This window comes from Ambystoma mexicanum, chromosome 4q (assembly GCF_040938575.1).
Source record: "Ambystoma mexicanum isolate Mex_15411 chromosome 4q, UKY_AmexF1_1, whole genome shotgun sequence".
In the NCBI taxonomy this organism is placed as follows: domain Eukaryota; kingdom Metazoa; phylum Chordata; class Amphibia; order Caudata; family Ambystomatidae; genus Ambystoma; species Ambystoma mexicanum.
The window spans coordinates 1,210,576,689-1,210,600,474 of record NC_090928.1 but is presented as its reverse complement, the minus strand read 5'-3'; the positions used below and the strand labels follow the sequence as shown (position 1 = coordinate 1,210,600,474).

Below are 23,786 nucleotides of genomic sequence, written 5' to 3'. Positions count from 1 at the left end.
AATGATATTGTTGAAACAGAGTATCCAGTGGTTCCAAATCCCACAACAATTCTATTTAACATCCCTACTGAGTCAACCCGCTTTACAGTGATTGATTTGAACAAATTCCTATCGGCTATTGCCTCCAACCTGGCAGGGTGTGTGCAGTTTGACTACACTGCATGTGCCCATCTGTGTGGTTCCAGAAAAGCACCTGACGTTTGGAAGTATGGTATCAAAAACTTTATCTGTACCTACCTTGCCCCCTGTGCCACTTGCATCCTTTGACTTTCCGGATGAGAACAGTACATCAAACATTTCTGAGCCTATGATAATGGAACTTCCTAGTAGGTCAAATGCTCCAATTATGTTGCAGCAGCATCTACAGAAGTACTTAACAGGATTCCTGAGCAAGGCTGAGATGGTGTTTACCTCATTCCTGGCACTGGGTGTTCAAGCCATAGCAAATGCAAAATGGCTTCAGCTTACCCGATTCAAACTAATTTTGTTGGTAAACTCTACAGAGTTAGCATTTAGTTCCATCAAGGAAGAAATGGGTGCTTTGAGGCTTATGACATTACAGAATTGTATATCCTCGACCTCCTCACTGCTATGAAGGGTGGGGGCGTTAGCAAAATTGGTAGTTCATGTTGCACCTTTCCACCTGCGTACGATGGTGAGAATGAGACACTTGCACAGACTATTACCACATTGCACAAACTGAAACAGGCCATGGAAAGTGAGGCTGGCATTAAACGAGATTCGTGGATTGACACTTGATTCACGTGGATTCCGTCATGGATGAGCCTTGCATTGAAGATCCTGATGCCAATCATTGTTTTTGTACTGTGCATTCTTTGTATTTGACAAGTTCTTTCTAGATACTGTGGGGGTGGACCTTTAATCACTGTGAGAAACCTGAAGGTGTCTCACCCGCAAGTCTCTGGGGATCTGTCACCCAGGTGGCTAGGACCTGGCCATCGCTTTTGGATCCGGTCCCTGCGGGTGGGGCAGTGCGGGAGGATCACCAGGGTGAGGGGTCTTCAGGGAGTGGGAGTAGGACACCGAATGGCGAGACGCGGTATCACCTTTCCTGTAACACCTTTACCCCATCCTACCAGGGAGGATACTTAGGAACTCTTCCCCCCCCCCTACAACACAAACACTTACAGACAACTCACTATGAGAGAAAACGGACTATCACCCGAGACGTGTACCTGACATGTCCCAATACAATGGTCAGGCAATTACTGACCATCACACACACCTAACTTCTATTACACTTCCCCACACGGGTAAAAGGCGGAGCACAAAACACACAAGGAAGCAGCAGTTCCAAGATGGCAGTTCAACACGAGGAGAAACACGGCAAAACAGAAGGGGATCACAAGGAGGGAAGTGCCCTTGAACTTTTCGATGAGGGGGCGTTCTTTTTATGAACCCTCGAAAATACTAAGCATAAGACCAGGAAACCAGGCTGAAGAATCCTGTATTGTCTCGCAGGTACCCAGGGCCCTTCTACGTCGATCATCAAGGGGTAAAGAATCGCCTGCCGCCATGGTACTGTCCTTGGCTCCTACAACAAAGAAGAGCCAGTGATTTCAACACAGCCGGTGGGTTGGGGAGACTGATCCCAGACCAGTCTGTGCTGAAACCAAGGTTGTAAGCCGCAACATTGTTTGGTGACCGTTGAAGCGAACAGTGTTAAAATGCATGTGATAACCAACACGAGTGAAGTTGAACAATGTGCATGCTCATTCAAAGGTCTGTGTAAGGTATCCAACTAAGAGCGGAGAAAGAAGGAGTGGCAAAGAACTGTGCATCAAAGTTATCCTGCGATGGGTCAAGCCAAATCCTGTGCACAATCGAAAGTCTTTGATGTAGACACTACCAAAAGAATTGATGACAAAATAGAGAAAGTTGGTCCGAGCCTGAACAAGGGAGATCAATTGAACAAGTTACTGATATGGCACACAAAGTGGGAACAATCCCTGGCAGACAAATTGGGTTTTCTGACAATGCAGGAAAGCGCCTGTATGTCCTTGAGATCTAGGTGGCTAAACGAAAGCTTAGGAGGGAAATCCGGTGGATAAATAGACGTACCAGCCTTATAAACAACAATGTAACCGTGGTCAAAAAATTGAAAAACGGCTACAGAAACTGACTGAAAAGACATAAAGCCTAGATCCAAGGTTCGTATTGGCAGCAAATGATGGCTGTGTTATGTAGTAGAAACACATGCACCATCTGGAAGCTTTTAACAGCTAGGGGTGACGTGAGCACTTGTGTAATTAATCCAATTGCTGATCGGGATCGGAAGCGGTTTGTTGGTGAAAAAATGCATTGTATGGAAGCTGTCACGTGGGAGAGGGAACCCTATAGTAAGGAGCAGAAACCTCGGCCACTGGCCTTGGATTGGCAATGACTCTGTGAAAGTATTTGGAACTTGAAGTCCTGATTATTGGGGCCAAACGGGCTGGCGGCTGTGGTATTAATGCAAGACCCGAAGAGGTGGGCGACAATACTCCTATTTACCGAAGTGTGTAAAGAGCATAAAGTACCTGACTCATGGAAGACCTCATTGCTGGTCCCTGTCTTTAAGGCAGGAGACAGGCTCTGTCTGTGGAATTATAGGCTCCCGTCTATGTTAAACATCATGGGGAAAGGTGTTTGCATCCAAGATGCTTAATGAATTACAGACATGGGCTGAAAAGCATAATCTGCTCCATCCATTCCAGACTGGCTTTCGCCAGGGAGCAAGCACAAATCATAATATCCGCATGTTGGGCACCCTGATCCTTAGAGCTTGCATGTAGCAAAAGCCATCCCTTTACGTCACTCACATAGATTTCCAAGCGGCATTCGAGTTGGTAGATCGCTCAATTCTTTGGAGGAAGCTTGCTGCAATGGGCCTTCTGCCTTGGTTGTTGGACATTGTGATTGCGCTCGACAGTAATACCTCGGTTCGCATTAGAATCGGAAATGGAAGCCTGCTTTCGGACTCTATGGCGGTGAACTGGGTAGGAAGGCAGGGGTGCGTCCTGGCGCCCCTACTGTTCTCTTATTGGCAGACCTAATGGCAAGTTTGGGCCTCTGCGCTAAATATCCCTCAAGAATTGGATCCACAGTAGTATCTGCAATGCGCTATGCAGATGATTTGATCATGCTTAGCCAGACATTTGCAGATATGAAAGCGATGATAAATGTGCTAGAAAGTTTTGCCCCCTTGAATAAGTTGAAGATCAATTTAGGAAAAACCAAAGTAATGTCTCATGTAAGAAGGTCGGCAGACCTGTTATGTCGAACAATCTAGGAGTTATTCAATATACAGAACAGTACAAATATCTGGGGTTAGAGATCGCCAGCAGCATCTTGCATGTTATGATCAAAACAGAAAAAATAAGGAAAGCTATGTAGCTGACAGCACTGATGAGTAAGTTTGCAAATCAGTATGCAGGATACTACTTATCTGGAATATTGGCCCTGTATAAACAATGGTTCTGCCCTTATAGTCTGTATGGACTAGGAGCTCTAGTGATGCAGGACCTTTCTTGGCTCAGTAATCTAGAGAGGGCCATCTGGTGAAGAATTTTGGGCCTCCCCCGAACTACACCTATGGAATATTTGCGCCTAGAGTTGGGTCTGTCTTCTATGAGGGGACTAGAATTGAAGAAACGGGCCATTCTGTTTATTAAGTCGCAAATAAAACCTAGTGCCCATTACTAGCAGTGATTGGTGGTGGTCTTGGCCTAGAAGCCCATGGTAATAACCCTAACTTCCGGAAGTCGAATAATGAACTATTTTCCATGCTAGATTAGTTCCCAGATTTTACACAAGGCCAAAAAATCAAAGCTGTGAGGGATGATTTTGTTAGAAGGCTAACAAGGTGGGATTGGAGCAACAATTACTCACACTTGGGGACATTGAGTCATTATCCACCTGTTGACACTTTTTCTCACCTTTTCCTGAAACCTCAGCGATACCTTGTCCAGTGCCATCATCCAGGGATGCGTAAGTTATGCCTCTTGATGAGGATATACCAACTACCTCTATGAACTATTTGGGGTACTAGATGGAGTCTTACTGAAGATGCAAGATACTGCAGGATCTGATAATTCCATGAGAATATGGAATCAGTGAGGCATGTATTTTTGGAGTCCCCCAGATTGGGGGCTCTTTAAATGACTACCCTTGGTAATTTGGTCCATAGTTACGAGTCAATCAAGTCCAATCATTTGCAGCTATTGTCCAAATATGGATTCTGTAGAAACTCCCATTGACTAGCTGCATATATGGCAAAGAAAAAAAATATATTTTGGGGAGCAATGATGCTGATAGTTGCCCTGTAACAAACTGCCTGCATTAGTGAAAATGGTGCATCTTCTTTACCCCCATTGTTTTCACCTACCTTCTCCCTTTTCCTTTTTACTATTTTAAATGTTTTTTATGCATTTTAATTTAGGAGAGTCTATCAAGTATATAGTTATTAATATACTTTAATGGATATTGTTTTCTCTCACTTTGAATATCTTTGTGTTAAGTTTTTAATAATGAACTAAAACACAAATAAATAAATAAAACAAGTTAATGAAAAAGTGAATTAAGTTGGTCTGAGCCAGAACGCGGGAGATCAATTGAAAGTTTATGGGATAAAATAAGTTCTGTGTTGGTTTTGAAGTTCAGTAACCACCCTTGAACTGTGGTCACTTGTGTCTGTCTTACTGTTGATACCATGCCTTCCTTACATCACCTTAACCAAAAACAAGCCCACCACTTAAGAAGTGAGTACACAGTTGTACATAAAGCAAGTTTATTGTACAAAAGTTCCGGGGAGCAGTTAGATCGTGTTGAAGGACCAACCTAACCCAAGTCTCAACAATACAACATCAGTTGGCAGTTTGTATATTTTTTTGCAACAAAAAACACTCGCAGATACATTGTATTACTCTCAACCCACCAAATATGATTGGACAAAACCTCTTGAAAGAAATCCCTTCTTTCCCCCATTCTTCCATTTTCATTGGTCAGGCTTATCTTCATTATTATCTTCAGGTCATATTTTAAAACACACCTCTTTTTGGGATTGGTTGTAGTAGATCCTGACATTATTGGATTTTTTAAATATTACTATTCAAAACCTAATTCATTGCTAGCAATAACTGGCCTATCACCTTTTAGCTTTAAGTATGATTAAGCATGGTCTCGCAGACTTTATTTTAGCAAATAGAGGAAGGTCTGCTTAACCATTATTTCTCTTGAACTATCCATTCCACAGGTTTTTAAAGACGCCAGAAGTCCAAGTTTGTGCAGCTTCATACAACCTCTGATTGATTACCTGGAAAAATATTTTACCGAAAACATGACTAATCCCCTCTAAGGATTTTTATACAAAGGGCAAGATAACATCTGTTCCCTTGCAACTTTTCCAATTTACAAGGCTCCCACCTTATCAAACAAATTGAAACTCCTAAATAACTTTAGGCATTTAGCTTATCCTGTGTTTTACTACTGCCCAGCTCTTTTGGTCCTGGTCACAAACATCAGAAGATTTTATGAAGTACTCATTTACCTGCCTTCTAACCATTTAGAAGTCAAAAGTGCATTTTGCAAAAGAGCCCTCACCACTATGTTCTGATTCATTGTAAAAGGGCACTTGTATTGAGATTAATGAAACCGCGTGTGATGCTGGAAATGCATCAGAGGGACAGGGCCTCTGAATCCTTGTCCTTTTCTGCCTTTTATCGTGTGTTCTGTTATGTTTTCTGCCCAGGAGTCCATTTGGGACTCCTGGCAGTGCAGCTCTCTCTTTTGGTTTGGTGAACAGACCCATGGGATACCCTTATGGCACCCCTGGGTAGGGGTACAACCCTGTGCCCCTAGTGTATGTTTTTGGGCACCTGTGGGTGGCCCACAGAGCAGGGTATGGGCTGGTGGCAGCTCCATGCTGAATTGGACAGGTGCTCTGGGTGTCCTCCATTTTGGGATACCCAGGCCCTGCCATTGGGATCAGTTGATTCCTGATAGAAAACAAGATGGCCCCTGTGGCCTCTTGCTTTCTATTGCCTGTTGTCTTGTTTTTCCCAAAGTCCTGGGAAGCCCTGACTCTGTCCCTCCCCCCTGACTGGCTGTTGGGTGGAAGTTCCATATATGGTGTTGTTGTGAAGGCCCAGCTAGACTGACTGGAGCCTTCCCTTTGACTGTATGTTGTGAGTACCTCCTGTGGGTGGGACCTGGGTGAATGGAGTGGGTGACCAATATACACTCCTTGTTGTGGTTGTCTGGTTTCTGGCATGTGAGACAAAGACTGAGACAGCCCTGCCCGAAACTGGCCTGAATGCAGTGTGTAGTGTTGAATGGCTGGGTACTTGTCCCAATCCACATTCCTTGTTGTGAGTGTCTGAAAGGGAGGAGTGTGGCCTGAATGCACTGTGTGCCTGATTGGCTGACTGACTGCATGAATGCCCTTCTGTGTGATTGGCTGCTGTGTGTGTGCCAGCAGTGTGGATGAGAGACAGAATAGTATATCTGGGGACCTCTCACCACTGGAAATTGTTCAGAAGCATTCAGAAGCTGAGTCTCCACTCAAGAGTAACTGGATTTGCTGATCCTCGACGTCCAGCTGGAAGAAGAAGACTTGCTGTGGCATTTGCTTCGGCGGAACTGAAGGTTGTCGAAATCGTCGAGGACTGACCCGAGAGAGGACCTGGCTAGGCGCCCTCTTCCCGTGCTCCGAGGGACCATCGAGCACCGCTGAATCTTCGCCGAAGCGCCCTGGAAGTCAGACCCTCGAAAGGCTGCCGACCCGAGACGGGATCGCCGAGGAGATCGAAGTGAAGCACCCGGACATCGACGCTGTCGAGGTCCATTGCCGTCGACCAGGGTTCGCAGGTCTGTGTAACCGCTGGAGGCCCGTCGAAGTTGTGTTGCCCAGCCGTGGGAACCACTTGACGCCGTGCCGCCGACGACCGGAGCCGTCCGCTCCTTGCCTAAGAACATTTGACTCGAAGGACTCCCTCGTCCGCACCGTCGACCGCTTTTGTCCTGCCGGAGAAAGTCGAGGACGACCAACGCGCCGAGGAGAATCCGCCGGTGGGTTTCCCGCCACCTCACGACCCCAAAGACTCGAGCGACTCGACGCCCTTGCTGGGCCACCGTCATTCACAATCTTTGCGGTCCAGAACAAGTGTCGCCGAGGTGCCCCGCACGCCTCTTCCTCGCAGGACGCTGACGTCTCGACGCCGACGAGCACCGCTCGGATCGAAGCCTGCCGCCTCATCGACGCCGTTCTACCTTGTTTGTTGTCGGACGTTCGACGCCCCGCGTCTCCCGCTTGAAAGGGAAGGCATTCAAAAAGGGCCGTCGATTCCCCGACACCGAACACCGAGTTCCTCGACGCTTCTCGACGCCTCTCGACGATCCGTGACTCCTGCTTTAAAGGGGGTCATTCAAGAAGGATCTGTCGACGCCTCTTCGAAGAACTCAACTCCACCAGGTACATTGGGGGGGTAAAAACATTATAGGAGAGAAATAGACTATTGAACAATATATGGACTGGGCTGGTGTTATATCTCTTTATTTTGCAGGTTGCCCAGGTGGGGGGATCTCCACACAGAACTGTGTCCAGTGGTAGGGGCCAGTATTCTGCCTATTGTTTTCAATCATCTGTTATCTCTCCTCTCTCTATTGCTGGTTTCCTTCCTATTGATCTGTGTGCCATTTTTTACAGTATTGTGAATGCACTTTAATGAGGTCTAATATTAGTGGTACCACTTTAGAATTGTAGATATTTACCATTGTTGATTTTCCTGAGCACAAAGTGCGTTATTGTGATAAGTGTACATAACCCTTGAATATTAATTATATAAAGACTGTGTTTTCAGTAATACAGTGTGTGGACATTCCTTTGTGGGGGCTTGGGGATACACTGTACTTAAGAACCAGCCTGCATCACCTCCTGAGAAGCTAGGCCTTGATTGCTCGTCCATTGCTACCGTATTAGAGAATCTTGGCTGGGGTCCTCTGTGCCTCTCCTCTACCATATAGAGAGCAGAAGTACAGACCCCCCACCGGTCTTTACACCGCGCTCAATTTGTTGCACCCCAGTCCTCAATATGGCACTCGACACAAGAATTAATTCCTCATAATAGAAGGGACCCTCTTTGACCATCCAGACATTCCCACCTTTAGTTAATACTTTAACAAATCATAATCATCTTCTTGAGAAACATCTCTACAACCATCTCTCACCCCAGTCTCAATATGGGCATGCTACTCCAATGAATCAACCTGACTTGTCCCCCTCCACCCTTTTCCGCAATCTTCACCCCCTTCACACAATCATGCCAATTTGAAGGGGGAAACAAAACGGCTTCAGTTTGAGTACTCGTATGGGATGAAGTACTGGTAGCCCTAGTCATGGACAGAATTATGATCATTATGGCTGCACCTGTTGGTAACTGGGCAGAGAAGCAGTGCAAAACGATGTGGCAGGAGCAAAAAAGAAAAGAAACAAGTGTAAGTGAAAGGACAAAAATAGGCATCACAATCTTCACACCAAGGCTCAACTAGGGAGTTACCCATGCAAACAAAGAGTCTATCCATGAGTCGTTGGTGATCCCTGCCTCAGTTTCCATGACTTCTTTCAGTTTATGCTGAGTGTACCATTCTCAGTGTCATTTGGAGGCACAAATGTACATCAGGTACTCCCTATTTTCCGGCATTCTCCGCCCACTATTGCTGTCAAGTGGTCGAGTATGTACCGGTTTATAATGTTATGAGCCTCAATGGCCGCAATATTTCCTTAATGGCACTAAACGCTGACATGGAAGTTTTCACAAAGAGCAACAGTTCACACCTGGCCACCTGGAGCCATTTGGTATTTGCTGCCAGGTGCCAGGAGGCAGGAAAAAAAAGTTGTGTGTGGCTAAACAGCCGATATCGATCAGAATGTCTGACAAGGCCTGTGAGGATTTTGCAGAGAGGTAGTCTGACCTTTTCCTTTGTAATAATTGCCGGATTTCCGGATTGCCGGATTTCCTCCATCAAGAAAAGTCTCTGATTTGTCCTTATGTGTTGATGAAGGGGATGCAAGGGGCACAGGGGACAAAGGGGGCAGAGATGTAATTTCAGACATTGGATGAACCAGAATCAAATGCTCTTCAGGGATTACGAGGATGGTCGCATGAAGGGTTGAGAGACTGCACACACCTTGCCAGGGTGGAGGCAATTGCCTGTATGCATGCTGCCTACAGATCCAGAAATCGTCGAAGGGTAGCCGTACCTCCAGCCAAATCTACAATGCGCAGTGTTACTGCAGTTCCCATCTGTGCCAACGGGCACCGTGCCATTTCCCTTAAAACACAGAGAAAAATGGGTGTCTTTATCTTAACAGGTTTTTCTGGTTATTTAAGCCACATCAGATACTGCAAATCATTTTTCCTTACTGTCCCACAATCTGTTTTTGTGCCACCCTTTATTCCAAGAATCCCCTCATTCATTAGCTCTGCATTGAACAGTCTTCATCACTAGGTTGACTGATGCTGTAATTGACTGCCCTTTAAATTGCCCTCAAATCCTGCACAGGGCTAAGTGCACTAGGCATAGCGCATCTGCTACCTCCATCTCATTTGGAATAAACACCCTAGGAAAGCCAGAAGCATAGGGAATGAGAGAGTAGATGCAGCAATAGTCTACGGCTCTCTCTCTCCCCACTTTCCTCGTATGGTTGCACCATACGTTGTCGGCTGCAAAACCATGTGCATCCATTATGGCATTTAACTTCTCATTGTTGACATGTATTTTTCTTAACATTTTCTTCACATACGTCATAAGATTAGACAATTCTAATTGGTTTCCATTTCTCATCTTCAGACTTGATGAACCAAAGCCCAAACAAAAACAAAAAAACATTAATTGTTACAATTTACAATCATAAACATTCCTTTTCTTATACAAAAATTATTGAAACTTCAGATCTCCATCCGTACCCCGCCACCCCAATAGAACAGAACAGTGAATCCCGAGGCATACTTAACTTATATGCCTGCTCCCTTGCATGTGGAGGGCTGCCAGTATCACTTTGAGTGTCATTCAGGTGGATCCAGCTCTTATTCCACTCCACCTTCATGGCAGTCGTAGTTGCGTATACTACTGTGTGTGGCCCATGAAAACGCTGCTCATTCGAGTGATGCACGAAAGTGCAGATGTAGACTCTGTCGCCAGGGAGAAGCTGTATCTTGCGTTGATCTTCGGTAGTCTCACTGCTTCCTCCTGTTGTCTGTTGGTGAGAAGACACAACTTGTGATGATATAATCTTCTTCGTACACAGAGGCCAACCTCAAGCCACTGGGAGAATGGACAAGCCATGACAATTAAATATTTGAAGTTACTGTACCTCATTATCATGACCACAACATCGATATGGAGCTCCTTGAATGGACCTGAGGGCCTGGGCAAGAACCCCCTCACTTTACTGGCCCACACGGACGGGCCCCTCTTCCTGCGGCCGTGATCCGAATCACCAGCGCGTCTCCTCCTTTGAAACGGTGGGTGCCGGAGCAAAGCTGCTCCCGCTCTCCCAGCTGCCAGAGAAGCTCGTTAGGACTTCCTGTCGGCTCCTCCTCCGCGACGGCAGTGGCTGGAGCGTAGTTGCAAACTCCCTTGCAGGACTTCACTGTCGGCTCCTCCTCCGCAAAGGTGGGGGCTGGCGCGTAGCCGCTCAACACACGCAGTTGATCGCCCATCCTTCTCTGGACCCCAGCACTCTGTTTCACCGTCACAGCTTCTCAGGCCATCTCGATACTTTTAGGAACTTCTCCACTTGGACTTCAAACAGGCATAACTTCAAAACAGGTTTCACGTGTATCTTCACCAAATGTTTAGTAGGAGCACGCTCAACAGGAGCACGTTGTGGCTTCACTTTCAGGCCTAAGCCTTCATCAATAGGCCCATTCATAAACGATCTCCTCTTCAGGGAGAGCTCTTTCCTCCTCTCTCTTTTCAAAAACCTAAACAACATAGAAATCCAGTATTAAAGTAAAGCACCTCTCATCAGCTCCTCATCTCTCATTGGATCAACCATATGCCTTTCTGACAGCAGGAACCCTCCCTCCATGACATCAACCATTAACCCTTCCTGTTTAATTGACGCTGATCTTCCTTTTCCCCTTCCGGCTTGTCACAGGGATAAACCAGTCCTCTGAGCTCTTGTGCGATTTGTCGTCGAGAAGAATGTGATGGGTAATGTAGTTGCTATAGTGCCAAAAGAAGCAGCTCTACAGGTATTATTACATTCCCCATCACGTCCTGTCTCATAAGCAAATCTGTGGTCTATTATTTGGAGCACCAGGACTGCAGTGTACAGGGCTGGTAACTGTACTTGTTGGGGAACTGTATCCCTTTCCTGGGAATTGGTGAAGAAAAATATGCTGCTACTTTATTAGTGTGGGTAGCGCACTTCACTAGATCTCTCTCTACTGGCAAGGTTAACACTCCAGTCAGCTGTGATAGCAGAGAAGCATGCTTGACAGGGGACCCGTTAGACCTCCTAAATCCTCTTCTCTACCATTATGATAACTCAGAATGGACGATGGAAATAACATACGCGGAGTTAGAATAAACAGCAACTGCCTTCCCCTTACACATTTCTAGCACCTCTTATAAGTGCCACCAGTTCTGCCACTTGTGCAGAGTAATGAGAAAGCAACTGTTTCTTCAGTCCGACCCGGTACTCCCCATCTACAAGACTGACGACAGTTGCACCTGTATGCCTCTCTCCCGTCTCTCGGTTGATGGTTGCAAGACCCATCAACCAAAATCAGCCCACCCCCTCCAAGGCATCCTCTTTCACATTTACCCTCTTCTTCTTCCTCTTATGTGGTGCAATTGTGAACAATATCCTTAGTTTCACTATGACTGGCTGAGGTGTATTTTGGACTGTGGTAGCTCTCTGGCCTTTCCTTCCTGTGGCCCATCAGGCTGAAATAAAAACTCAATCGGTACCCACCATGTCTGATTTCGGATTCCCGGGACCTAACTAAGCAAAACCATCAACCCATAAAGAAACAATGCTGCATGTACGGGAACCCCCCTTAATCATACTGTCGCTACAATAGGTCTCCATAATTATTTACTGTTGGCCCATTAAACCGGGGACCCATTCCTCCAAACCCACCAAATGACCGACTGCCCCATGGAAATCCTCCTTTGCCCCTCAGAAACCCTCTCATTGGCCTCGGACCGGGTACATAACCGTCCACCCAACCCTGCGTCATACCTGGTTCACGGTGTCCTTGTTTTCCCAGTTGCCCCTGCTGTACCTCCATAGAATTTGTAATTACTGCCCTGTCTAAGCAAATCTTTGCCAATTTGTTTTGAATGAGCTTAGCTGTGGTTTTGTGTGCCTCCTCTACATTCTCCCTCTTTTTTTTCCTGTCTTCTCTTACAGAAATGCCCAATGTGTGGCTGAATTTCTGGCCAACTCATGGCCTCCATCCCTACTACGTTATCTAAATCATGTTGGACTTCTTTCAGAAGTCCCTTCTTCAGCATGTGGTAAAAAATTGCCACATTCTTGTCCCTTGCTTCTCCTGTTTCTGCCCTCCACATCACCTGAATTAACTGGATGTGTGTGACAGGATCATCGTCCACTTTTATTGAACTAAACCACTGAAAACAAACCAATTTTTCGTTTCAGTGGCAGCTGGTAGAGAAGGGGATCCTGTCTCTATATCAGCTATCTCAAGGTGGATTGTCAAATGCATCACACTATGTTACACTCTTGCTAAGAGAGAACTTCCCTTCAAGCCCAGAGAACACACTACTCGATGCACTGGGGCTTCCATAGCTTTCATTGCAAATGTTCCCCTTGAGTCCATTTGGAAAGCGGCAACCTGGAGTTCTGTACACACCTTTACAAAACACATGCGCCCTCCCTACCTCCCCGCTCGGGGTGGAAGGAACATAGACATCTTACTACTTCTCTCTTCTTCATGTACTCACTCACAATAGCCTTGGGCTCCCTCATAGCAGAAAAAATACAATCTGAGGGACCTCGGCACGTGAGAGATTTTGGGTATACTACACGTCACGATAGGGATAGTGTTACAGACACGCCTATGCCGACGTCCCCCTTCGGTCCCCGAAAGCCAAGATGCAATACTTCGCGGTTACCACTGGATGTCGGACTATATGCACAGCATGTGAATCCAAGCAGATACAATCATCAGAAATGCTATTACGGTAATTAATGCATGTCACATAATCCACAAGTCCCCCATTGCAGTGCCCTAAGATTATTAAAAGCTGCCCCATCATGGGTATTTGTATTTAACCGAACTCCCGGTTACCCCAGTCTTTTCTAAAGCTCGTCTGACCGATCCCCCATTAGGGCCAAGAATAAGCTCTTCATGTCCCCTAAGGCCAACATGACACTGGCAGTATGCTTTTCCAATGCATAAACCCACTTCTCCGGCCCCTGCAGTGAATGAGTGTCTTTATTAAGTTACTCCAGATCATGTGTGACCACGGAACATAACATGCCTTTCCCAGACCCTTCTGGAGCAACAGAAACTGAGTTATACCTGTTTTTACCGGGGCGTCCATCCTCTTACTACAGCCATGCAAATACCCCTGGCGTCTCCTTTGGTTTCATGGTGTGCTTTCTATCGCTGCTACTGGAGCGGGAGGTAGGATGTTTACACACTGCTCTCCTTGCTAGTCATCCCATTCCTCTGCTTCTTCTTCGTCTGTTCCGGCTGCTAAATCCCCTAACCATTCTACTGGCATGGAAGCATAATCCTCACTACCATAGAGTGCCATCTCCCGTCCTCCCTGCTCAGTCTCTACTCATGACAGCAACCCTTTTCTCCATGTCCACCTCAACTGTTTTGATAACTGAGTTATCCAATCTAACAAGAACCTGCCCATGTCTCCACCTTCCTTCTTCTACATCCCTTACCTGTCTTCTCACTTCCTCTCTCTGCCGCCATAACAGCATTACCTCTTTCTCCACTAACTGTAGCTCTTCCTTCATCTTTTTCCTGTTCTTACGCATTTACCACTCTTTGCAATCTATCCTCATAGGAAGAGACCTACACTCTACTTGCTTTCTCATATGCAATCATCCTTCCTCTGCTCTTCTAACTATCAGTCTTACTCTTTCCTGCTACTCCACCCTTAGTTTATCTGCTAACCTAGCAGTTGGGAGGGGGGTTATTCCCTTCCCACTCGCTATTTTAAACCTCTCGGCAGCCCTAACCATTGAAGGAGTTACTCTTCCACTTTCATCAGAATCCCACTTCTTAGAAATCGTAGCTGATGGAGGTGTTACCTGTGTCCATCTTGCAACCACTGGAGTAGCTGCTGTGGAAAATGGTGGTACAAACTCTGGGTCTGTGTACCCCTCTGGGCGATAAAGGATAGCGCCCATATGGGGGTGGTGCAGAAGAAATTCCTGCACCCTCCTTTTTTCAGTCCCTCCCCCACAATTTCAACATTGACTGTCCAGCTTTTTCCATACATCCTCCATAATTCCAAGATGTTTAACCGCTTTTCTAACTTCGATCCCTTGTGTTTTGTAGTTAAAAAAAGGTATGCATGTTCTCCAATATCCCTGTATCATAGGATCCCTCAGTAGGCTAATAATGTATCCTTTTCCCTTTACTCTCCCGCAACCATTCCCTATATTTATAAATGTTTTCGTTATAGCCCGGCGACACATGGCATAAATGATTCAACAGAGTCTCCATACTCCAATCCAAGTTATCATAAAATAGTTTCACAAATAATCTAATACTAAGCCGAACCTGCAGCATAAAGTTTTCAACCAAGAGCTTCCTTTTTACATTTTCCCAATTCCTTAATCATCCTTCACACTCATTCACATTACTCGCCTATACCACAATTACACTTCATGATTTACTTCGATTCTGCTTCTCACTCATACACAGAAGACAGCATTTTATCAAAAACACTAATCGGCCAATATTTTAGAGATATCCCCACCACTTGAGCATAGTAGGGGGAAATGCTTTCCACTACAGCACTGCTGATCTTGCGCTCTTTTACTAATATGGCCTTCTCTACTACAAAACCGTCTTTTCCCGACTTCAGGAAGTTTCCCCTTCACTGCTTCGACTAACCAAGAAAATCGAGGTGAGGGTCTCTGCCCACACGGCAAATACATAAGAATGTCAAGACCTACTTCAGAAAGGTATCTAGAGTTGGATTTACCCTAAAATACCACCCCACCTTCAAGTGCGGGCTCCAGCCAACCAGAAAAACAAACTAAAGAGTATCAGGACAAGCTTCACACTGGTCTCGCGAGGTACGATATCCCCTCACACCTCTAAAATAACAAACTAAGTAAAAAATATATACAAAGGACTTATAACACAAAACTGTGCAATCACTCTATCAAAAAACATCCTCTTTTCCAAACCCTGCAACCTCAACTAATCTCATGCTCACACTCCAAGTCTACCCTTAACCCCCCAAAAACCAACAAAAAAAATTACCCCTTCAGTCAAGGAAACAACACCTTTCCTACACCCCTCTTGCTTTAAACCCTCAACCGTGTACTCATGTGAACCCAAGGTGCTCCGATGTGGTGCTTCGTCAAATCTTTCTGCACTGCTAGGCTGTGGTACCACGTCTCTGGGGAACAGACGACCTTTAACCGATATGGCGTCTGCAGACCTCCTCTTCCCTGTGCACAGAAGACTGGTCCTCGACCTGAGGTTCCGCAGCTAAGAGGTATGTGCAGAAGACCCCCAACATCTCGGAACACCTGGGCTCCTACCTTGGCTCGCCAAATGTGGGGGTGGACCTTTAATTACCTTAACCAAAGATAGGCCCACCACTTAAGAAGCGAGTACACGGTTGTACATAAAGCAAGTTTATTGTACAAAAGTTCCAGGGAGCGGTTGGATGGTGTTGCAGGACCAACCTAACCAAAGTCTCAACAATACAACATCAGTTGGCAGTTTATATACTTTTTATGCAACACAAAACACTGCCAGATACATTTTATTACTATCCACGCACCAAATATGAGTGGACAAAACCTCTTCAAAGAAATCCTATCTTTCCCCAATTCTTCCATTTTCATTGGTCAGGCATATCTTCATTATTATCTTAAGATTATATTTTAAAACACACCTCTTCTTGGGATTGGTTGTAGTTGGTCCTGACGTTGGTGCATGGTTTAAACATTACTATTGAAAACATAATTCATTGTCGGCAATAACTGGCCTAAAATCTCTTAAATTTAAGTATGATTGAACATGTTCTCGCTGACCTATTTTAGCAAATAGAGGAAGGTCTGCTTAACAATTTTTTTCCCTTGAACTATAGATAGCCATCTCCATTCCACAGACTACTGGCACCTTTGTTTGTGCGGGTACATACAACCTCTGATGACCTGGAAAATGATTTAACTGAACACATGATTAATCCCCTCTAAAGATTTTAATACAAAGGGCAAGATAACACCTGTTCCCTTGAAACTTTTCCAATCTACAAGGCTCCCACTTGATCGCTCAAATTGAAACTCATAAATAGTATTAGGCATTTAGCTTATCCCATGTTGTACTACTGGCCAGAATAAACAAAAAACTCTTTTGGCCACACACTCAAACTCCAGGAGATTATATGGATTACTCATTAACCTGACTTCTGCCAGTTTAGAAGTCAAAAGTGCATTTGGCAAGAGAGCCCTAATCACTATGTTCTGATTCATTGTAAAAGGGCACTTATATTGAGACTCTTTGACCACCCGACAATACTGTTCCTTTAACATGCCAAGAACTGCTCATATAATTTCTGCCAACCAGTCTAAGGCTAGGGCCACAGCCATTTCATGCCATGTGGATACTCAAACTGTAAATTGGCAATTAAATTGGGTTCAAATTTGGGTCCAGCAAATGTATTAGTTAATAAAGTAAAGGGGGGAATGTTTGGGTAGATGGATTTTATCTCAATAGAAACGAGAGGTTCACATTGCGCACACCATATTAACGTTATGGGACAAAACGGGATACAATATTGTTACAATGTTGCAGTTTTGCATGTATTTAGAATAGGTATGGCTTGTTAAAGGTTACTTTTAGTGATACTTTGTGTCTAGTATGATATATTTATATTTGCATACATGCAGCAACATAATGAAGATTGTGTGAACATAATTTGGGAGCACATTGAGCAACTTAGCGCAATGAGATTTGAAGCGCAGAGCTTCATACAAAGTGGAAAAAGACTCTTGTTTGGGAATACCATTATGAGGGGATGCTGTAGTTTTAAACACAAATACATAAATATAAAAATGCTCACATTGGAAATACATAGGGAGAATGCATGCAACAGGTTTGGGCTTTGTAAGCTGAGGACTGGGTTTGTGAAATAGATTTCTAGCTTGTTCGAAAGACTGTCTGGCCGAGGGGAAAGGGACCGACTGGCAGATGAAACGGCTTCAAGAACATGGGAACGGCTATTTGGAGCTGAAATAGAATGAAGAGCGATGGGCCCAGGATTTTGAGCTTGGAAATTGTTGAGTGGCTGCCAACTGGCAGGGACAATCTGTGGTTAATGGCTAAAAATTGTAGAAGAGTGCCTCGAAGTGAAGATGACTGCAGGGCTATGGGAAGGTCAAATAGATAGCAAGGAAAAGAATATAATGGGAGGAGGCGAGATGGATTAAAATACAGGTTGCATAAGCGCTGGCTCCCTTCCTGACAGCCTTTGTCAATGTGTCCTTTGCCACAGGGGAAAGTCCCCGCCTCCCTCAAGGAAGCCTGGGGCCACCCTCTCTTAAAAAAAACCAACTCTTGACCCAACATCCCCTAACAACTACAGACCTATCACCACTGTCCCTTTCCTCCTCAATATATTGGACAAAGCAGCCTACCTGCAGGTCCAGCACTTCATTGAAGAGAACAAACTCCTGGGACTCCGTCAATCTGGCTTCCGCCCCAGACACGGGACTGAAACCGCCTTACTTGACCTGAAAAACCAGATGGACGATGCCAGAGACATGGGCAAACCAACACTTCTCCTACTTCTTGACTTATCCGCGGCTTTCCATCTTGTAGATCACGACGTCCTATGCCACCACCTCTCCTCCACTGCCAAGTTCTCCCCTGACGCCACTGCATGGATCACTTCCTTCCTACAAGACAGAACCATGCAAGTATTCTCTGACCTAGCCTCCGCCTCACCGCCTTCATACTCTGTGGTGTGCCCCAAGGCTCCTGCCTCTCTCCCACCCTGTACAACATCTTCACACGGCCCCTCTTCCTCGACGCTATGGGTATCTCGTACACTAACTACGCTGACGATACCCAGATCCTCCTTACCCTCGCTGGCAACTACGACACTGACTCCTTGACCCTTAACCTCTACAACACCATCCAAGCATGGATGGCAGACAATGGACTATGCCTCAATTCCGATAAGACCGAACTCCTCCTGATAGGTTCCACCGACACACTAAGAAATCTAGACTCCCAATTCAGTCACTTCACCATCTACACCATCAAAATACCTGTCTCAGACTCAGTCAAAACCCTTGGAGTCTATTTGGATTCCAACCTATCCATGGACCGACAAGTCAATGCAATAGCCTCCTCAGCTGCAAATCACGCTAAACTAATCAACGCAGTCAGGCCCTTTCTCTCCAAAGAGAACTGCACAAACATAGCCAGAGCCATCACTGGCTCCAGGCTAGACTACTGCAATGTACTCTTTCTAGGAACCTCCAACAAAAATCTGAAAAGGCTACAAGTCATACAGAATAGTGCTCTCCGTGCAGCTCAAGGCATTGCTAAAAGAGAACACATCTCGGAGGCTAGAAAACTAGCCCACTGGCTCCCAATTAAGGAAAGAATCGTCTTCAAAGCTCTTACACTGACCCACAAGTGCATTCACCTCACTGCTCCCGTTTACCTCTCGGAAAGGATCCACCCTGTCTCCTCCACAAGGCCAACCAGATCACCCTATACCAACATGCTCTATGTGCCACTAGTAAAAAGAGCCAGAGCGGGTGGTTCGAGCTTCCCATATCATGCACCCACACACTGGAATGCCCTACCTCCCACTATCCGAGGTGAGGCCTCCCTCATCGCCCTCCGTAAAGCTATGAAAACCATCCTCTTCACGTAAGGTCCCTCGCATCAGCATGAATACTATACATATGACCCACTGCATAAGCTGGAATGTAATGACCAATTGCATAAGCTGTAAGTATTGTATTATGTCTGTAATATTTATAATGTACCAACGACTGCTACCATTCCTGTACCTCTGTAACTAAGCTCTCACAAGTAACAGCGCCTCAAAGGCCCTTGGGCTGCATGCACGCTATATAAATTTAAATAAATAAATACAAAAATAATGAAAAGGCGTGAAAGGACGCCAAGAATAAAATATCCAGGGTGTCTGCGTTTGGAGAAACGACGAGTTAGTGCCCAATCAAAGGAGCCTTTTGTTTACTCTCTATAGCCTCATAAGGTTAAGCCAATACATAAACCATGCGTGTTAGCTATAGCTTTGCAGGTCTTGTGACCAAGTGGAATCGGTACTAAAACTGTATTGTATGTCTGTGTTAGGGTTGTGTGTCCTGCAGGAAGGGGTTGGGCTTATATTTGCAATGTCATGAAATGTATGTCTAAGGGGATGGTTTCACAGTGAAGTCTGGCAATGAGATTGTGGGGATTAGATTTTCTTGCATAGGGCTAAAACATTTGTATTTTGGGGAATTACTTTGTAATGGAACATGAGGAAATTGTGGGAGTGTGCCAACTTTTCTGGAAATGTATATATGCTGGATCTGTTCCGTGATTCAGGGAGACTCGGGTTAGTTCAATCCCCAAGGAGTTGTCTATCCTCTTCCCAGCGACCATTGTGAAATAAACGTACTTTAATGACAACGTGCATTCACTTCTTGAGAGGTTAGTTATTTTAAAGGTGCAGAGATCCGAGGTCAGCCCTGTCAGCCTTCACCAATTTTTTGAAGGAAAGACGTCCTCGAAGAGCACACACTTGCTCAAATCATCAACATTTGCTGTTTGTTAGCTACTGGGTCATCAAACAAGACCAAGTTATTCCCACCACAGAAATATTGTGCCAGCCATTCAGCATTCAGTACAGATTGGGGAGCATGGGTGTCTCTTGTTCCTCAAGTCGGTGCTCTGACAGCATCAAGAGCAGTAACATAGTAAATATTTTTAGAATCTGTCACCTATTTGATTCTTAAGTATTTGTCCTACTGTTTTTTGCTTTGCACGTTTACTCATTAAATGGCATTATTTTTGTATCTTTATCATGGCTTTGCAATAGGGTTCTCTACTTGGAATGCCTGTAAAGTGGGTGTAAGAAACAAGTATGTTGCGTTTTTCACACCCTAATTTAGCTCCCTTCTCTGTCTTTGACTAAAGGAGGGCATTTTATCTGCAAAACCTTTGATCTGTTCACTCCGTTCAGCGTGGGACTCATCTATCTGTTGTACAGCTGCTTTGAGCGAGTTTCACTCTTCAAACCAGTCACAAGTCGCCCGGCCAACTCTGAGAGGTAAATAATTATATCTGACTGTAAATAATTCTTTGTTGTAATTATTGGTGCATGTTATGCCTCATGCTTCATTAAGATGGCATCAGTCTTATAGTGACCATTGTTGCTTTATTAATTGGGATGTGCAAATTAATTCATGTATTTAAGGTTTACGTTTGACCTTTCCAAGTGTACTTTCAGACGCAATGTTGGATCGGTGAATACTGGTCTTCAGAAGGTGCCGTTAAAGAACATTAGCTAACTATGTTTTGTGACCATTACTTTTACATCTGGCTCAACTTGAGATGGGTAGAGGGCCCTAATGTTTTGCATGTAGCTTAAATATTCTACGTATAAAGGGGATCTTTGCATGGATCGCTGCACTGGCTTTACAATTGAGTGTTCCTTGCATGCATCTGCTCATATCCCTTCCTTTTATTCCTCGGCTAGCCTGCAGTGGTGACCAGTTAAAGTTTCGAGAACAAAAGGATCGAATGCTGTTAGGGAGAATTCTCTCTTTAGGCTGAATTTCCTAACCTAGTGAGTCCCCCAGCAGCTTTGCTGGATTTCTGGAGTTTGTTTTTTTCCTCCGGCCAAGAGTAAGACTCTTTTTTTTCTCCCACCCTTGGACATGATTTATGGTATTCCTTTGACCGATAATGTGTTTTATGGGCTATGGGGTCCTTTACCCCATAGGGTCTCATGTGTTTTTCCTATGTGTGTTACACAGCATCCTCCGTGCAGTAACACAGGGGTGTCATAGTGACACCCCACCATAGACTCCATACCCTGGGACTGACTACTGTCTCCCAGGGCATATAAAGTCACCATTGGCTTTACTAGTCCCAAATTATTAACAGAAACCAGTACAAACCATCATATTGTGGACGTACTGGTCGGGGAAATTCGATTGCCCCGGGGTCTGTTAGTCGAGGGGGCACGGTTCCGTCCCCCCTGATCGAGTTTTGGCTGGTGGCAGTGGAAACTACTTTTTATATTCGACCGCGAATATGTTCCTATGGGATGTTCCCATTGTTCGAGGCTACCAACTTTAATTATTTAATTCTCATAGCCTCGAACATACCGCCAGTTTATTTAATTAATATTAATTCTCCGGTTGGTATTTTTTGCCAAGACTCGATTCTAAAATGGCGTTTGTGTTCTCTTCTGTGACTCCAACCCAAGTCGAGCCCTTTGTTCCACTTTTTGGCGGGCTTCTCCACAGAAGCCTCCAAAAGTGGTGCCACTCTGTCTGGGTACCACAGGGGGTGTCGGAGGGGGTTTAGGCACCCTGGAACGAGGTTCCTTGGTAACTCAGGTCGCACTCTTGTGTGATTGGCCCAAGTGGTGAGCCGGCCGGCATGTTTGATTGACAGCAAGGCTGAGTGAATGGGGGTTTTCTGCATAAAAGCAGGGCTTTGGGGACTGGAACTTCAGAAGTCGCCACAGGACCTGAGAATCCGACGAGGGAGAAGCTGAGCCGACCTATCACGACGACACCACCGGTGGAGCCCTACGGAACCGACTCGCCACTTCCCGACGACAGAGAAGATCTCCCGGCTCGAGAGGCTTCTTCCCCTAACTGGTGGGCACAACCAGTTTACCTTCTTTTCTTCGCACCCCAGATCGGTTTGTGGTCGAACTGCCCGTGCCAAGCACCCCGGCAGCCGGTTAGCCACTCATCACTGAACCGCGAATCACCGGACCGCTCTGCCCCCGCTGGAGCGTTCTCACCACTTTAAGGTACTGTGTCCGCCAGGCCTCCCTTTCTAAAGATTGCTACAAGGTAATAATAACCCCTTAACCTTCTGGACTGGGCTGGCCGCCTTGACCCTCTAACTGGTCCCTTTCTTTGGTCCAACTCCTTTTTGAACCTTTACAAGACTTTTGTGCACTGCAACCGTGTGACCCTGGACACATTTCGTTTGGATCCTCTGAAAGTGGATCCGGCCTCTTGAACTCTAACGTCACGGTTTTACTTTGCCTTCCTTCCTTGTTGTGTTCTTGAGTGCCATCTACGTTAAGCACTCACCGCTGTCTGAAAATAAGTGGGGCTTTACTTAAGACTTGTCTAATATTCTTTTAAGGGAGTGTATATCTTTTAGTGACCGTGTTTTTGAATTGCTTACTATTAGTGCCTGTGTGTTTTTCTAGATGTGGTTTTAAATAAATAATTATATCTCTTTTACACCAAGACCTGGTCAGTGTTTACTAGTTCTACTGTGTTCCCAGGACCTATTGTGTATACTTTGCATACTGCCTAACTCTTCTTGAGGGAAGTCTGACTGCTCAGCCACAGCTACCAAGTGAATCTGTGTGGTACAGACTGCTACCAAGTGGGTTTACTGCCAAACACCTGTAGTCCTAAATCTTTTGCAGTGGTCCCAGAGGGAACTGCACAGGTTTTTGCCTAACAAATGCCAAAGGTGAGAGTGCATGCGACCGAAAACAAAAGGATCGAATTTTTGCTAAATTTATATTTTTTTTGTTTGCTCTAGTTTAGCTTACAAAAGGTGTTTTTACACCAGAAACAGAGGTTTGAGTGGGCCCCCCACCCCCTCAACAAAAAAAAAAATGGATCCTTTTTTTCAGTCGAATTGACTCGACCCTTTTGAGTCGATCCTATAACCGCCTGCAGTGTATGCTTTCCTCCACATCTGCTTTTAAAATAAAGATTTCACAATGTTTTCGTTTTCATGTTCCTTTTCTAGGTCTTTTGGGAGACATTTGGCTTGTATGTGAACTTTGGGATTGAATGAAATGCATGGTTTGTGAAAAAGCAGCCCACAGTGGTATGTTTTAGCACTGGTTTTTTGCCAGTGGAACCTTCATGCTGATATCTTATATCTGTGTGCGGGAACATTGCTGGGTAGTGTACTGAATCCATGGAATTCGTCCCTTCTCCCCGAGGGGGAGCCCCCCTTTGGGACTAGGGAGATGAGCCTGCTATGCTTAACACCCCCCACGGGACAGGGCAAGTGGGATCCCACTGGGTCCCCCTGATCCCAAGTAAGGGTTTTATTCCCCCTCTCTTTAATTCAAAATCCCAAATGTTTGTTGAGTATAAGGGGATTGAACAGAGCTGTAATGTACAGGACCCTTTAAAAGTGGATGGCTTGGTTTCTGTCTTGAACTTGTTAACACCCTCACAAGAAGAGCGGGACCAATGGGTCCTCCCTTCTCGTTCCAGGCAGGAGCATAAGGGTCACAGGACCCTGGCATAAGAGGAGTGAACCAGCCAGAGAGCGAGAGGGTGACCTGCGGAG

General features: G+C 45.4%; 1 protein-coding gene across 1 annotated transcript in view; it reads left to right on the top strand.

Moving 5' to 3' along the window:
• The window catches only part of CMTR1 (cap methyltransferase 1), a 2,036,190-nt gene that overhangs the window by 749,684 nt on the left and 1,262,720 nt on the right, over nt 1-23,786 (top strand). The window contains exon 12 of the mRNA XM_069608763.1: nt 20,409-20,541. Coding sequence (XP_069464864.1) covers nt 20,409-20,541 — 133 coding nt within the window. The remainder of the gene's footprint in view (nt 1-20,408; nt 20,542-23,786) is intronic.